The sequence below is a fragment of the Danio rerio genome, chromosome 5, assembly GCF_049306965.1.
Source record: "Danio rerio strain Tuebingen ecotype United States chromosome 5, GRCz12tu, whole genome shotgun sequence".
In the NCBI taxonomy this organism is placed as follows: domain Eukaryota; kingdom Metazoa; phylum Chordata; class Actinopteri; order Cypriniformes; family Danionidae; genus Danio; species Danio rerio.
In genome coordinates this window covers 41,405,690-41,421,353 of record NC_133180.1, presented here as the reverse complement: position 1 = coordinate 41,421,353, position 15,664 = coordinate 41,405,690, and the positions used below count along the sequence as shown (strand labels likewise).

Genomic DNA, 15,664 nt, shown 5'->3' with positions numbered 1-15,664 from the left:
ATTTCACCACTCATTGTCATTAGTTTATATATGTGTCGCCAGTAAAGGGACCGGGAATCTCCACTAAGGATGAGATCAAAGTTCCTATTGATCAGTGAAAGAATTGAGAGGTCCGAGGGCAATCCCCACACTTCAGCACCGGAATCTCCATTTTGCTTTAATGAGGCCCATTCATCTACAGAGAAGGTGGCCGTCCTGTCTTAGTATTAGACTTAAACACGTGTAAAATGTGAAAATGCAATCAGCAAGGGTGGAAGTTTACATTCTTTTGCAAAATGCCAAGATAATGTCAGTATTTTCTTCAACAGACAGCATTTCAAATACTTTTTTATTGTTTATTGAAAACAGCGCACGTCTTAAAGTCAGCTTTGGATACTGTATAATTTGCTCATATAATCATTTGTAATGATAAAAGTGTTTCTGAGCAAAGCTTTCGGAGCAAGATGTCAAACCTGTGCTGAAGCACTAACAAACACAAGTGATAAGCAACACTTTGTCTCTCAAAGAGTTAATCGATGGGAAAGCACAAGGAGAAAAACAGAGTGGCTTTACTTTTCTCCATTTCCCTCCCTCTCTCCTGTCCCGTTTGAAGGAGATGCGAGTTGGCAGCACAGGAGAAGCTTGAAGATTAATGGTGTAAAGGGGGGCTCTGACAGCCTTTCCGCTGGTTGCAGTTCTCCTGGGTGGCCCGATTGGTCTTGGATGTCACTTTTGCTACTTAATCTTGTGTATGTGAAACAGCCTGACATGCCTGAAGAACTCGGTCTGTCCACGTCTGTATAGACATCAACCTGTGAGACACTTACTACAAGGTATATTTGTTAGGATGTCCCTTTGAGAGAACTCTAATTTTAGGAGGCAAAAAGTTTGTTGATGGCACTTATCTTATTTATCTAATTAAAATACAGTAATCTCATGAAATAGTATCAATTGAATGAATATGTTTTTTTACATAGTCCTTGGGAAATTGTTATACTATTTTGATTGGGCTTATTAATAGGGCTTGGGCTTATTCGATTGTTATATTAATAGAGCTCAGGAACATTTCTTATTAAAACAATGGTGTTGAAGATAAAACTTTTTTCTTAATAGATTTTCTTGTATAGCATCCATTGGGCCATTATTTTTAATACAGAATCATACTCGTCCTAAACCTTTGAACATTGATGAATGTAACAACTAGAGCGCAGATTGCTAACCAGTTGGGTTTGACTATGGTGAGAAAGGATTTCCAGACAGATTACTGATCTGAGAAGTTCAATTCTCTGGAGAATAGTCTGCCAGCCAGTCGTCCAGTGGCTGCAGGGTAAATCTTAAAAAAACAATGATCTAGGATTGCCACAAAACAGTATCCTTGGATTGAAGATAAAAACTCCAGACTGCCGCATAAGTTAGATGCTGTAATTGTGGGAAATTTGCTCAAATTTTTGTGCTAAAACTAGTACCAAAGAAAGGAAATAAATGTGTCTGCTGCTATTAGACGTCTTTTTCTGTGCCTTCAATTAAGATTTTTGCCATCATCAGAGTGGATGTGAACTGGTTTCTTGTGTGACCTTTTTGACTTTTAACCCTAATCCTCTCCCCCTTAAAACCCACTTTCTGTCTGTCACCCTGAGCGTTTTCTCATTATCTATTTCCTCCCTCGCCTTCGGAGCGACATTATAGTTTCACTGCATTTCATCTCATCTTTTAAATAGATAATCCATCCAAAAATGAATGAATGAATGCAAGTGACTTTTAAGCTGATATCTTGGTCCCTGTTGATGCAAAAATGAAGTTAATGCAAAAATGATACCTGTGGCTCTTGACTACACAATGCAGTCCTATGAAATGATACAATCGGTCTGTGCAAGAAATTTAACATTTTAATCCACAGCCTCGGCCAGTGGCTTTAAGCACATTCACAACAATCTGGATTACCAGCATCGTGCCTCATATTAATATAGATGAGCACAAACATTTTTTGCTTCATAGGACAGTAATCTTCAAAAGTCACAAATATGAAAGGGCTAGTTCACCCAAAAATGCAAATTGTGCCTTTTTTTACTCACCCGTGGCTTGTTCCAGACCAATTTGTTTGTTTGGTTTTTTTTTTCTCTGTGGAACACAAAAGAAGATCATTTGAACAATACTACAACATTTAATATTGATATACATAGTAGAAATAAACAATGTTGTTTAGTCTGTGATTTTTTTTTTAGTTTCTTAGTTTTACTCAATGGGGTATATGCAGACGGACTTTTATTTCAGTCACCAGCCCCAGGACTTTCGGTTAATTGTCATCCCATACAAAATTGCCATGTTTAAGATCAGATTTTTTTTACAAAACATTGATCCTCACTGCCTGGCTGAGATACGATATAAAGCAGGTCTCAGACCAAACAAGAGGCACTGTGTTAAATGATATTTTTCTGCGCCATGTCTTAAAAATATGGAAATTAATTTTCCACATTAAGTTTCTGCGCTAGCCTGTTACTAATGACGGCACCTGTGTTTCATTGTTCTATCGTCGATTTTTACGCTTTAAAAACTAAATGGATGCTTAAGTCTATTTAACTGTTTATATTTGAATTACATTTTAGAGTTGATGCTGTAAAAAGTAACTGTATATTAGTCACATTAAGCTTTCACCAAAAGTTCATCATTAGCTGAAAAACACTAGCTGTGCATATAGCTAATTGATACAGCGGCCAAAGAGCTTAACGCACTGCTATTTAAGGAAGCACATGCAATTACAAAAAACACCAGCAAATGAAGAAATCAATTTGATAGCACACGAGTTGCAAATTCTCACAACACAAACAACTTAACAATCGCAAAACAATTAGTCGGGACACAAACAGCTTAAGAAACGCGCAGCAATTAGTCACGACTTAAGAAACGCACAGCAATTGGTCACAAATCAAACAACTCAAGAAATGCGCAGCAATTGGTCACAACACAAACAACTTGAGAAACGCGCAGCAATTAGTCACGACTTAAGAAACGCACAGCAATTGGTCACAAATCAAACAACTTAAGAAATGCGCAGCAATTGGTCACAACACAAACAATTCAATTCAGCTTTATTTGTATAGCGCTTTTACAATGTAGATTATGTCAAAGCAGCTTAACATAAATGGTCATAGTAACTGGATCAGGGTAGCTCAGTTTTTAACAACCTGAGAAACACATAGCAATTAGTTACAACACAAACAACTGAAGAAATGCGCAGCTATTGGTCACAACACAAACAACTGAAGAAATGCGCAGCTATTAGTCAAAACACCAACAACTTGAGAATTGCGCAGCATTATCTCCATATCTCAGCAGGATCCATCATGGTTTTGGGTCCCCTTGAAACATTTCCGTTGTGTTACGTGGATATTTGCAAGTGTCGTGACTAATTGCAGCACGTTTCTTCATTTGTTTGTGTTGTGAGAATTTGCAACACGTGTGCACTCAAATTGATAAAGATAATTTAATGTTTTTTGTAATTGCATGTGCTTTCTTAAATTGCAGTGCATTAAGCTCTCTCGGCCACCATACATTTATCTTTTTTGTATGCTATGTTTTATATTGCTTTCAACACAATCAAACAAAAAATCTCAAACTGGTTTGGAACAGGTCAAGGGTGAATAAATGATAAACATTTCCTACAATTTTAATCGTCAAGTATGTTTTTTTGACTCTCAAAGCCCTTAAATTTTATGAATCATCGAGCACAATGGTTTCAAAAATTAATGCTTTCCTGAAGAAATCTTAGATGTGAGTAAATAAACAGCAAATTTTCATTCTTGGGTGAACTAACTATATGTTAATTTCCCTTCCCCTGCATCTGAAAGCATGTTTTAGAAAACACCACTTCCTGTCTAGTGATGCATCACTGCGAAATTGTTACACACCTAACATAGAGTGAACATCATCGTCACAGTCTGTTTAATTTACAAAGCCCAGGTGTCTCGCGTCCTGGAAAACGGTGTTTACTAGCTTGTGATGATAAAGAAGTTGCTCTGTTTTTTTTTTTAGACCTCATGTTTCATGTGTATTTCTGAGCTGTAAGCTGCCCACATAGTGTCGTAAGTGAAGCTGCGGCCTGGTGTAAACTGTTTGGACAAAATGAAATAATCCACCTACAGTGCTTGGAGCAGAGCCCTGGAGCAAATCAAATAGAACTTTTTAAATAGAGTAATCAAATATTTACAAGACCAAAACGATTAATTGAGTGTCCCATGGCATGATTCACATTAGGTGCTTCAGTGAATGGGGATTATTTGCTGTCTCTTCAAAGGAATCCGTGTCGCTGGAGGTCTCATGCTATGTTAAACGCTTCCATATGGGAGGACATTTGGCTTTAACAATTAAGTAATTAGTGAGAAATAATTACTTAAACACACATTATAAATAGATAAATAAACCGCTTGATGTGTAAATAAGAGTCTGTGGTGTGCTCAAAGGAAAATTTTTACGGAATTTTGTGTAAGATGTTAGGTTCTATTTAAATGTTTGGGGTTGACAAATGTTTTATTTTTATTAAAGTAATGTGAAAGTAAAGTTACCTTATTCCCTGTTTTATCAAGGGGTCACCGCAACAGAATGAACAGCCAATTACAACCACATTTTTACACAGCGGATATTCTTCTCCTCGCAACCAAGTACTGAGAGTACTACCCTCAGTGCTGGGAAACACCCACATACTCTACTATTTACACATTATGGCCAATTCAGTTTATCCAATTCATGTATTCTGTATATCTTTGGACTCCCGGAGGAAACCCACACAGACAAGGGGAGAACTCCACACAGAAAGGCCTCCTGGTCCAGCACGTGCTTAAACTGTGAGGCACTAAGGCATTTATTTGATCAAAAATATAATAAATATACTATTAGTATATTAATACAATTTCAAATAACTGTTTTCTGTTTTATTGCTGTAGCTCTATGGTGAATTTAAAATGTCTTCAGAGTCATCCAAAGAAAAATCATTCTAATAAGCTGATTAAGCAGCTTGCTCAAGCAACATTTCTTGTCATTATAGCTTTTGAGTAAAGATTGTGCTGTTTAATATTTGAGGAAAAACTTATTTTTTTAAACTTTTCCCTACTGAATGAAAGATTAAATCACTTTCAGAAAAACTCCAAAATCTAACCTTTTAAATGTTGAAAAGAAGACCTTTATTACCCAACATTCACTAATACCAAATTTAGAAGGTCAAACTTAAATTACCATTAATTTTTATTTCTGTGAGGAATGCATCCTTGTTACCATTTTCCCCCCAACCCAGACTCATTCTGTAAAGGTACCCCTATATACATTTCTGAAGATCACAAATTATGTTCCAGAAGATACTTTTCCAACAGATGCCGCTGTGTTTGATTTTTCAGATCTCAAACTTCTCTCACGAGTGCCATTCACACCCGCTGTTCTCTTGTAAATCCACCAGAGGCCGCCATCGAATAAATGACTAAGCGATCAACTAATCCACCCTCCTCCACACCTAAACCCAACCAATAGTGTTTTCAGAAGTAATCCAGAAAAAGAAAAACCTTCGCCTGATTTTTACCATGTTTTCATTTTAACCACATTCTCACTCTGTTATTTACTTATTTATTGATTTTTTTTGGCTTTTGTTTTTGTCTTAACTGCTTTTTAGAACCGTTCTTTACTGTACTCAAACCCCATCATCATGGTCAACTCCTCTCTGCATCCTTAGGTCCATTGATTTCAGTCGAGCTAACTAGACAAACTAGAAACAGCGGGAAAAGCCGTCCATATGGAAGTTAGTGGTCAGCTGGTAAGCAAAAAAATGAACAGCATCATACCGTCTAATAGCGTTCATTTTAAAGATGAACTGCAGCAATATGTGAACTTCTGGCTACATAGTTCGAGATCTCCAGAAAGGTATATAGGGCTACGCTTTAAAAATGAGCCTATGTTAGTTTTTTCCGCATACCCTCAAAACAGTTTAATATTTCCACACCAATCGGTATATTATAAAATGCATTTATTTGTCTACCCCATCACACAGCAGAAAAGATCCAATAATATTATATCTGGGTTGTCATTTTTCAAGAATGTTTTAATTGATTGATTGATTTTCATTAGGAGCTTTTTATGTGGCAATTCATTGCACTCAAGTTTGTCATGTGGTTAAAATTTAGCCTCCTATTGCTGTATGATTTCGATGGTTAGATACAGTCAAGTGGCATCAGATCTCAAAGGTGGGGCATGTAAATTCATGACTAACATCAAAAATATCTTACAATCCAAATGATTTGACTCTAAATAGTTCATTGAATGTGCCATATCAAGCCATCAAAAACACATGCTCATAAATCTGTATAATGATATGGCTACATATCTTTCCTCGGACTGCAGGAACTGTGTTGTATGAACAATTGCAGCGTGGCGTCTGGACGTCTAAATCTTCCTCTCGGTATATGAAGGGGGAGTTAGTCCAAAGTGAGGTCAGTTGGACACATTGGATTGTCTTCTCCATTCATGAAAGGAATACAATGGCCGCAATGACCACCACTCGATGACCTTTTCAACAAACCTCATGCCCTCGTTTGATTGACATTTCTCTTTGACGGCAGGGGGCGGAGACGGCTTTTGGTGGGCAATGGGGAGGGCAGATTCTCCTGGGTAAATCCTCATCCACATCTTTTCCTTTAGACAACAAAGAGTGTGATGTTTTTGTCTGAAATAAGGAGCCAGATCCCTTGTGTTTTGATGAGTGGGCCACCTGGGACACACATCTCCATCATCGCGTCAAAAGATGAGAGAGAGAAAAAAAGATGGGAAGAGAGGAGACCAGAGGAGGACAGAGGAGAAAGAAATCCTCCAAAGTAGCCCAAACAGAAGCTTGAATGACAAGCTCAATGGAGACTGTTCAGCCAAGTGACCAAACCTCTTGTGTGTGTCATTAGACCGGCTCGTGCAAACCAAGCGAAAAATGAGCAGCTCGCAGACACTCTGGTGAGGCAAGTGAGTGAAGTTATCCTCGCAACTTTTTCTGTTCACAGTAATCTATATCCGTTTTAACAAAGCACATCAGCAGGATGATCAGAAAGTCCTGTCATTGTAACCAGCTTGCTTACATTTCTCTTCACTTTTGGTTTACTCAGTTTGTCATTTTAAGACATTGTAAACAGAAACGTTTGAAATTAGGGTTTTGGAATGAACAGGGAACGATGCAGTGGCACAGTAGGTAGTGCTGTTGCCTCACAGCAAAAAGGGCGCTGGTTTGAGCCTCGGCTGAGTAAGTTGGCAATTCTGTGTGGAGTTTGCATGTTCTCCCTGCGTTCGCGGTGGTTTCCTCTGGGTGCTCCAGTTTCCCCCCACAGTCCACAGACATGTGGTACAGGTGAATTGGGTAGGCTAAACTGTCCGTAGTGTATGAGTGTGAATGAGTGTGTTGGATGTGGATGTTTCCCAGAGATGGGCTGTGGCGACCCTGGATTAATAAAGGGACTAAGCCGAAAAGAAAATTAATGAATGAATGGAATGAACAGGGTTCCCAATTTAGGCTAAATATCAAATTCCCTGACTTGATACCTCAATGGTAGTTTAACAAAGTTTTCAATTACACCTACAATTACAATGTACCTTTTCTGTTATTGGCTTTTTAACATCCAGTCTTCGAAGAGGTCATTTTAAAGCCAAAAAGTGTATATTATGCTGGCACGTTAGCCTTAGTTAACAGTTACAGCCTGGTAATCGCATATGCCTAAAGTGAATGCCAGTTAATGAGCATAAAAGGAATAAAAAGTGCTAAAATAGACTAACAACAAGTGTGGAACAAAATGACATTAAAATACAGCATGGAAAAAATACATTTTGATAAATGAAAATAAAAAAATGAGGCAACACACAGAAATCTCTGATATCCTTTAACTTTGAGATAAAAATCTGAAAAGTTACATGACTTTCAATGACTGGAACAAACCTTTTAAAATTCCATGATATTCCAGAAATTCCAATAGTCAAGGTAAGCTAAATAAAGTCTTGAAAATACATGACTAAATGTGATATAAAGAAGTCATGATCAAGGAAAAGAAAACCCTATTTATCATAATGATCAAATTTGGAGATACATTTTTAGGTTAATGGTAATATCTTAAGCTATAGGCCTGATTATTTGGATTCAATTACACTCTACAACATAGTTTTTTTCTGCCAGTTTGAATTTAACAACAAACATTTTTAAACCCTTCCTTGACTGTTGATCTCTCGTGAGCAATTAAAATCATTCACACCAAAATCTGAAAACCTATGTATATAATTGCTTTCATTTTAAAATATATAAATATACTCCAGGTCTAATTTTCACCAAATTTTACATGCAATCACACACATATTAAAAAGAATGTCATGGAACTTTAATGTGATGTACATGAAATGAATTTGAAGTCATGATGTCACACAGTATCTGAAGCTCTATGCGTTGACATAATGACACCAAACCTTATGTGTGACATTGTAACCCAACGACATCAATTTGTATAGGATTTACATTTTATGTGAACTAATCCTTTAATTTTTGCCCTTATCAAGGTTTCCCACAGCAGCTGATATCATTGATAGTTCACACATGTTGTTTGTTTTAGGTGTGTGATGCCATGCTGAGAAACCTGACATGCATAGGATAACACCTTCAAATGAACCCTGGATGTTTTCCTATTTCCTCCATTCTCCAAGATGCAAATAAGGGAACACAAACCAAATCTTTTGTCCCTAGTCAAGTTGTCAACACTGACTCAGGGTGGGAGAAACTACTGTGTTTATTTTTAATCTCAGGCTGAGTAAAGTCAACGGTGGCACTGTCTCCTGGTCATGCATAAGGCATGGGACACTGGCCCCCTGACCGGAGAACAAGCTGAAAATGTTAAAAAACAAAAAGGCCTCACAGCGTGGCATGATACTGGATCACGAGGACCAGATGGATGTCAAGGGAACATCTGTTGCATTTCCACAGGGGCAAGCCCCTTCAACAGGTTGTGAAAGCCTGAGATTACTCGGCTGTTTGGACGAAGGGAGAGCAAAACATTCGGCGTTTGAAGGAACGTGCTTTGTTTTCCTAGTAAACAAAAAGGTTCCCTGACGAGTCATGCATTACCATTTCAGACTGAGAGGACTTAAATGATGAGGCGAGCTCGCCTTTGAACAAACACAACTGGGAAAAGACTTTCAAGAGGATATCGAGCAAAAGCGTTTCCCCTCCTTTCTGGAAAGTCAACCTAACAATGATCACCACACTCTGTTCCAAGTCTTTGTCAGTTGCTGGTGAATTCCTGCTAAGGAACTAAAAATAATCTCTGTCTAGACACAGCAAGTGTGAAACTGAGCCAAGCGAGAAAAATGATATGCAAATGGAGTTAAGACTGGTATTATAAAAGACATCCCATGTGGGAGGGTTTTAAGAGCGCTCGGTGCCATAAAAAACTGCCAGACTGCAGCCAAAAACAAAACAAAAAAGCTAGGCTGTGTTTGTCTCAGTACCTGCAAGGTGTCCCGGTGTGTATCTAATTACATTATTGACATCCAGATAATGGTGCACGAAGCAGAGGAATGGGGCATTTAATAAGTTCCTGGCCTTAGGACCTGCGCAATCGTTGTCTGTGGGCCTCTTCCGAGGACAGACAGGCCAATTCTAACAGGCCAAACTGGTTTTCTGCAGCGTTTCGGCTTTGAGGGTGGGCTCCATTAGCGTGACCAAAGGGAAGCAGAGCGCCCGAGAAAGAAGGGGCAAAGGGCTTTCTCTGAGAGCGGCGAGACAAGAGCAGCAGACTAGAGAGGAGCGTCAGCCGCAGACAGAGGAAGAGCACATCAAAGAAGCGCAGGGGCAACCTGCGTGACAGACATTGTATTAAAGCAACGTGGGTAGTTTTAAAAAGAGGCGAAGAAAAAACTAAACCTGGCTGGATCAGGAACCCTGTCTGAGAAACGTTAACTTCCCTTTTTTATCTACATCAGACTGAGAGCGCATGAAATTTGTGTTTCAGACAGAGATTAGATGGGGAAGCAATGATACGATGGACACTTTGATTATTGCACGGAGATGCTTTGATTTTGCCGGACGAAGGTGGAGCATATCAGATATATTTAGCACATACGTGCTCATGTCAGAATTAATAGACAATTGCAAATGATAATTTTAAATGATTTTATATCGACAACTATGAACTTTTAAATAACGTTACTTTTTAGCTAGTTGGCACAAAAAAAAATCATCAAAAATATTTGCATATAAATACAAGCAAGAAGGTCGCTGGTTCGAGCCCCAGCTCAGTTGGCATTTCTGTGTGGAGTTTGCATGTTCACCCCATTTTCATGTGTGGTTTCCTCAGGGTGCTCTGGTTTCCTCCACAGTCCAAACACATGTGCTATAGGTGAACTGAATAAACTAACTGTGTGAATGCAAGAGTGCATAGGTGTTTCCTACTGTTGGGTTGCGGCTGGAAGGGCATCCGCTGTGTAAAACATATGCTGGATCAGATGGCGGTTCATTCCACGGTGGCAACCCCTGATTAATAAGGGACTAAGCCGAAAAGAAAATCAATGAATAAATGAATAAAATAAATATGTATTTATATAGACACAAAACACACAAAAATCACTTTCGTTTGAAGTAAGATTAAAACAGCAGCAGACAATCTAAACAAAACATCAATTTAAACTATTACCAAAAATTTCTAAAGCTAATCATATACTATATGCTGATTTTAAAAAAGTATAAAAATGAATCAAAGAGATATTTGCAGTTTTAATTTTCTATCCATACAATAAGATAAGTTCTAGTTGTATAAAATAACATTACAAATTTACCAATAGTACAATTTCTGCAGTTTAACATCAACACAAATGAATAAAACCTCCCAATCATTAATACCTAATGCATTACATATTTCTAGTGAACTAAACCTATAAGTAAAGTGTGATCCTGAGGATTGATAAATCAAAGTACACTAAGGATCAGTCTATCTGATTTATGTGCTCAAATCAATTGAAAGGCAGTACAGAATAGATCCCCCCCCAAAAAAAGACATCATATGGCAATTGGCAGGCAAGCCAGACGCAACCTAGTTAACACTATAAATGTCCCACAGTCCTCCGAAACAAGTCTGGGGACTCCAATGAGTTAAATTACACACATGAGAAAGGTGCACACTGAGGAATCCTTGGAGAGGAAGCTGGCTAAAATCAGCAGGAAGCAGCAGCGGGTGAGGCTGGGCGAGGAGTGAGGTGGCAGACAGGGAGGAGACTCCACAGCACAGACAGTTGGAGGGCTTAAGCCTGGCGGACAGGGACTTGTCAAATGCAGCTGTTGCGGACACTGATTGATAGAGTTTGTATTCCAGCTCAAATCTGAAAACAGCTCAGCCAGTGCCAAGTAGATGGGTGTGTCAACTCTTCAAACAACAAAATGAACACCATCATCTGGAGATGGTAAACTGAGTAAAAGGAACGTGATACACACAACCAGTGTAATAAAACTTATGTAGAAAAACAAACAGCATTACATTCTCTAAAAGGAGAAAGCAATCTTTGGTATTAGGGATACTTAGGCCCCATTTACACTGCCAGTTTAATGTGAGCCAATTCCGATTTTTTGCTCATATGTGACACAGATCAGATCTGTTCTTAACACGGGGAAAAAAAAAAAAAAACGCACCATATAGGACACCATATATAAACCATAGGCGCAAGCTGCGATGATGGCCCTTTTCCTCCTCCTCTGCCTCAAAATCATCGTAAAGTTGGGCGAACTTTGCATAATTCACAGAGCTAAAAGCAAGACCATTTCTTCCATCGTGGCTAGTGTGGCTCAGATGCTTGAACCCGCCTTTACGCATACACAATGTTGTAAATTGTATGGCAAGTGTAAACACATGAATCGGAAATGGGTCACAATTAAATGAACATGTAGACAGACATAAAAATCAGATATAGACAACAAATCGAAATAGGGCATCAAGGCCTGACAGTGTAAATGCGGCCTTAATGTGCTCTAATATTACAAGGAAAATATCAAATGAAATTTTAAGAATTGTGGTTTGAGTCATGCTACATATGTTATGTATATATGTACAATGCAACATTTAAATACAAGCAGCACAAACAACTAATAAACAAGTTTATTTTATCAAATGACTTAATTCTTTTACAAATAACAGTAAAATCCTAATCGCTTTAGAGGATTTTGTTTCACCTGCTACTAAACCAGCATATGTGTGGCCCTTGACCTGAGGATACCAAACATGTCAGTCAGCTCATCAAAACATGTGGCTGTTTGCATCCATGTCTCCAGTGGGTTATAAAACAACAACCAAGGAGGAGAGCAAAAATAAAAAAAAAACGTTCAAGCAAACAACACTTCAAACCCACTTTCCACTTTGAAGTTTGACTGAATCATATCCTGCTAGGTAGCACCTCCTTCTCCTCCAAAAGGCTGATGAGTTGACTGAAGCTCTCTTTCACGTCCTCCATGTTATTGGTTGAGGTGCCAGCAAGAATCCATCTCTTCCCTCGGGCCAGCAGCTCCAATTCAAAGAACTTTCGTATCTGAAAAACAAAGAAAGAAATATTTAATTTATTACGCCTGTGTTCTAAAATAGCACCAAGATCATTTTGGTTTATCTTAATTTATGGTGCAGATGTCAGATTTAATTTAGTGAGAGTTCAGGAGGTTTATGGACTGGAATTGAAACTCAAATTTTAACTGAAAAACTGTTCATATACATAACTTAAAAATGACAGCATTATTATTATGTTAGGGATCCAAATTTATGAATCATTTTGCTTTTTTATTCATCCAGTGTTTTTATCTTAAGTCTTGTAGTCTATACTATTTTTATGTACAATGCCTTTGTTACTCAAAATAAAGTTAAGATAAATGAATGAGTACTTTTTTGTAAACAAAACAATATATATGGAGTAAATGAGACAAATTAGGCTAGAAGGGAGGTTTAAACGAAATGTTAATAATTTATTTTTAGCAGTTATTTTTCTCTTTAGTAACAGATTAGTGTTCACTATCGTTTTTATAAACAGACGATTTGCGAAAATGGTTCTATTTACATTTGGCCACATAAATGTGTTTTCGCTAAACTGAGGCCCCGTTTACATTAAAACGGAACAAAAACTATTCAAGTCCACGCTGGCATTTCACCTAGTGTTTCAGAAAAGATCTCCATCCACACTACATGAATGTCCAGGATATACAGCTGAATCTCATCTCACTATAGTAGTTAAATATCTAATAAAATCTAGATGTTAAACATCTAATTATCTCACTATAGTAGTTAAACAAAACTCTTTGGTCTTTTGAATCTGTTACTTGTTCTCAGGTATTGTGTTTTGGCTGAGTGCAAGTAAATACAGTATATTAATTTATGTAACCATATATACTGATTCTGCACATTTGACTGATTGCTTGCCTTTGTTTCCTATATTGTAAAAATTTATTGTATCGTTGACTTCCATTATTGATTATTAAACCTGATATTCAGCAATTGAGAGAGAGGGGATATTTCATATTTTTCAATAAAAATGAAAGGAGGCAGTAAAATTATAACCTCAATTTTGTTATAAAGATGCATGCAGTGAAGATGACGATCCTATAAATATGTAGCTATGCAAATAGGCAGTTCCTTAGATCATGTTTTTATTTTATTGTTAAAATAGTGAAACAGCATAACAAATGTGATATAAATAATGATATACAGTACACTGTTAAATTTGAAGATTCACCCGACGTGTTTGGGAGTTTGTTTTTCCATATCAAACTTGCAAAGTCTGAACTAAAATAAAGGATGCAAGACTGAACTTTGTGCACTTGATATTGAGTAAAAGTTCCAATCAGATGTTCAGGGTAACGAAAACTTCAGGGTAGTGTGGATGGAAGGCGTAACCGAAGCAAAACTACGTTTTAAAACTAAAAGGTATTAGTGTAAACAGGGCCTGATATGTTTGCAATCTATAAATTCTGCACTATATGCAAATGTATCTTTAAAATATTAATTATTATATTATTTAACTTTAACTGTTACATTTTTTTTGGCATACAAGTGATTTTATATGTGGGATATATCATCAGTTTAACATCATCAGAAGCGCACAGGGCTCTGCGTCATTACAGACTAAATGAAACATCAATGTTTGTTGTAGACATGTGCTAACAACCATTCAAAACTATAAGGTTTTGTGTATACTCTCACCAAAAAACTACCTTTGTTAACTTTATTTTTTTTTTACTATTTTTTCTCTCCTTTCACAGAGGCACCTCGGGTGTGTTTTTTAAATTTAATTTTAATTAATTAATTTTAATTATTAATTTGATATTAATTTTACATTCTAATTTTGTAACATAAGGGCCAATGTTTGGAAAAAATGAATGATAGTATGAGACAATAAAACAAAACAAACATCAATAACTATCATCTGTGGAGTGGCGTTGAATTATAGCTTATTTGATTTGCTCTATTAAATTTAATGTCATTTAGCATACACCCATAACATTTTTACATTTTGGAAGAGAAATACTTCAACAACCCGATGCATCTAGACCTGTCCTTTTTTATCTGGAATGCATCCATACCACCTCCTGAAGTGCTTTGAGCAATTGGATTGATATCCACCCTCAATATGTTTTTAGGGTATTTACACTTGCCTGTTTCACAAATAGATATTAGATCAGAAAAAAACAACATATAAAGTGACTAGATGTACACAGCCTCAAAAATGTTAAACTGCATACATTTTTTAAGATGCACCATAAAGGGCTACTTTATCATAAAATTATACTAAACAAAAAAGTCCTGAAATAGCTTTTATTTTAAAAAGGTTTGGTATCTACTTATTAGGTCAAAATATTTCTCACAGATGATCAGAGACATGTCAGTGTCCAGGCACTGTAAATGTGCAGCTGGGAAACTATGCAGATTTAGTTAATATGTACATGGCGTACTCAAAACTGTTAGAAACAGCTGATTACAAGGATCATATGTCAAAGCTTTGTGCTCTGTACTTGATTATACTTTTATGTCAGCACTTCATTAAAGCATGAGAAGATCAGAACCATCTGTTAAATTTGATCTATTTGAGGAATATCATACAGCTTCTGCTCAAAAGACTCTACCAGAGTAACTCTGTAAGTCATACCAAAGACGTTCTCAGCTTTGCAGGAGTCAATTGTGATTATAAAAATCACTTTTAAGCCTGGAAAATTTTTGATGCTGTCCTTTCTATTTAACTGATCTCATTTCACACCACAATAAATCATGTTCTTCAGGTCACAAATATCTAAAAGACTTGACAGTACCTGGAATATATAAGTCCACACAAGGAGCTTTTTTTCTTTCTTTTTTTGCATTTGGCTCCAAAACTCTGAATCTTCATGATAATGATTGGGGCTCAGACACAGTCCCTCAGGGTTATAAGAGATCAAAAACACCTCTTTAGCCTTAAACTTTCACATAATGCATCTTATTTGTTAACCTGGTAGTTTGACAAAGAGACAGTTCATTCAAAGATATGTGTGTGTGTGTGTGTGTGTGTGTGTGTGTGTGTGTGTGTGTGTGTGTGTGTGTGTGTGTGTGTATATATACATATATATATATATATATATTAATTCATTCATTTTCGTGTCGGCTTAGTCCCTTTATTAATCCGGGGTCTTCACAGC

The 15,664-nt window shown here is 37.1% G+C and overlaps 2 protein-coding genes across 10 annotated transcripts in view; one reads left to right on the top strand and one right to left on the bottom strand.

Moving 5' to 3' along the window:
* Nucleotides 1-15,664, top strand: part of LOC141385704 (uncharacterized) — a 430,770-nt gene that overhangs the window by 269,927 nt on the left and 145,179 nt on the right. The window lies entirely within an intron of this gene.
* Nucleotides 12,101-15,664, bottom strand: part of arl15a (ADP-ribosylation factor-like 15a) — a 179,901-nt gene continuing 176,337 nt past the window's right edge. For 8 of the 9 annotated variants that reach the window (XR_012406040.1, XM_068221275.2, XM_073950819.1 and 5 more), the window contains one exon: nucleotides 12,101-12,543. Coding sequence is in view for 8 of the 9 variants with exons in the window: in XM_068221275.2 (XP_068077376.2) it covers nucleotides 12,391-12,543 (153 nt within the window). In the remaining variant the exon portion in view is untranslated. 9 annotated transcript variants of the gene reach the window in all.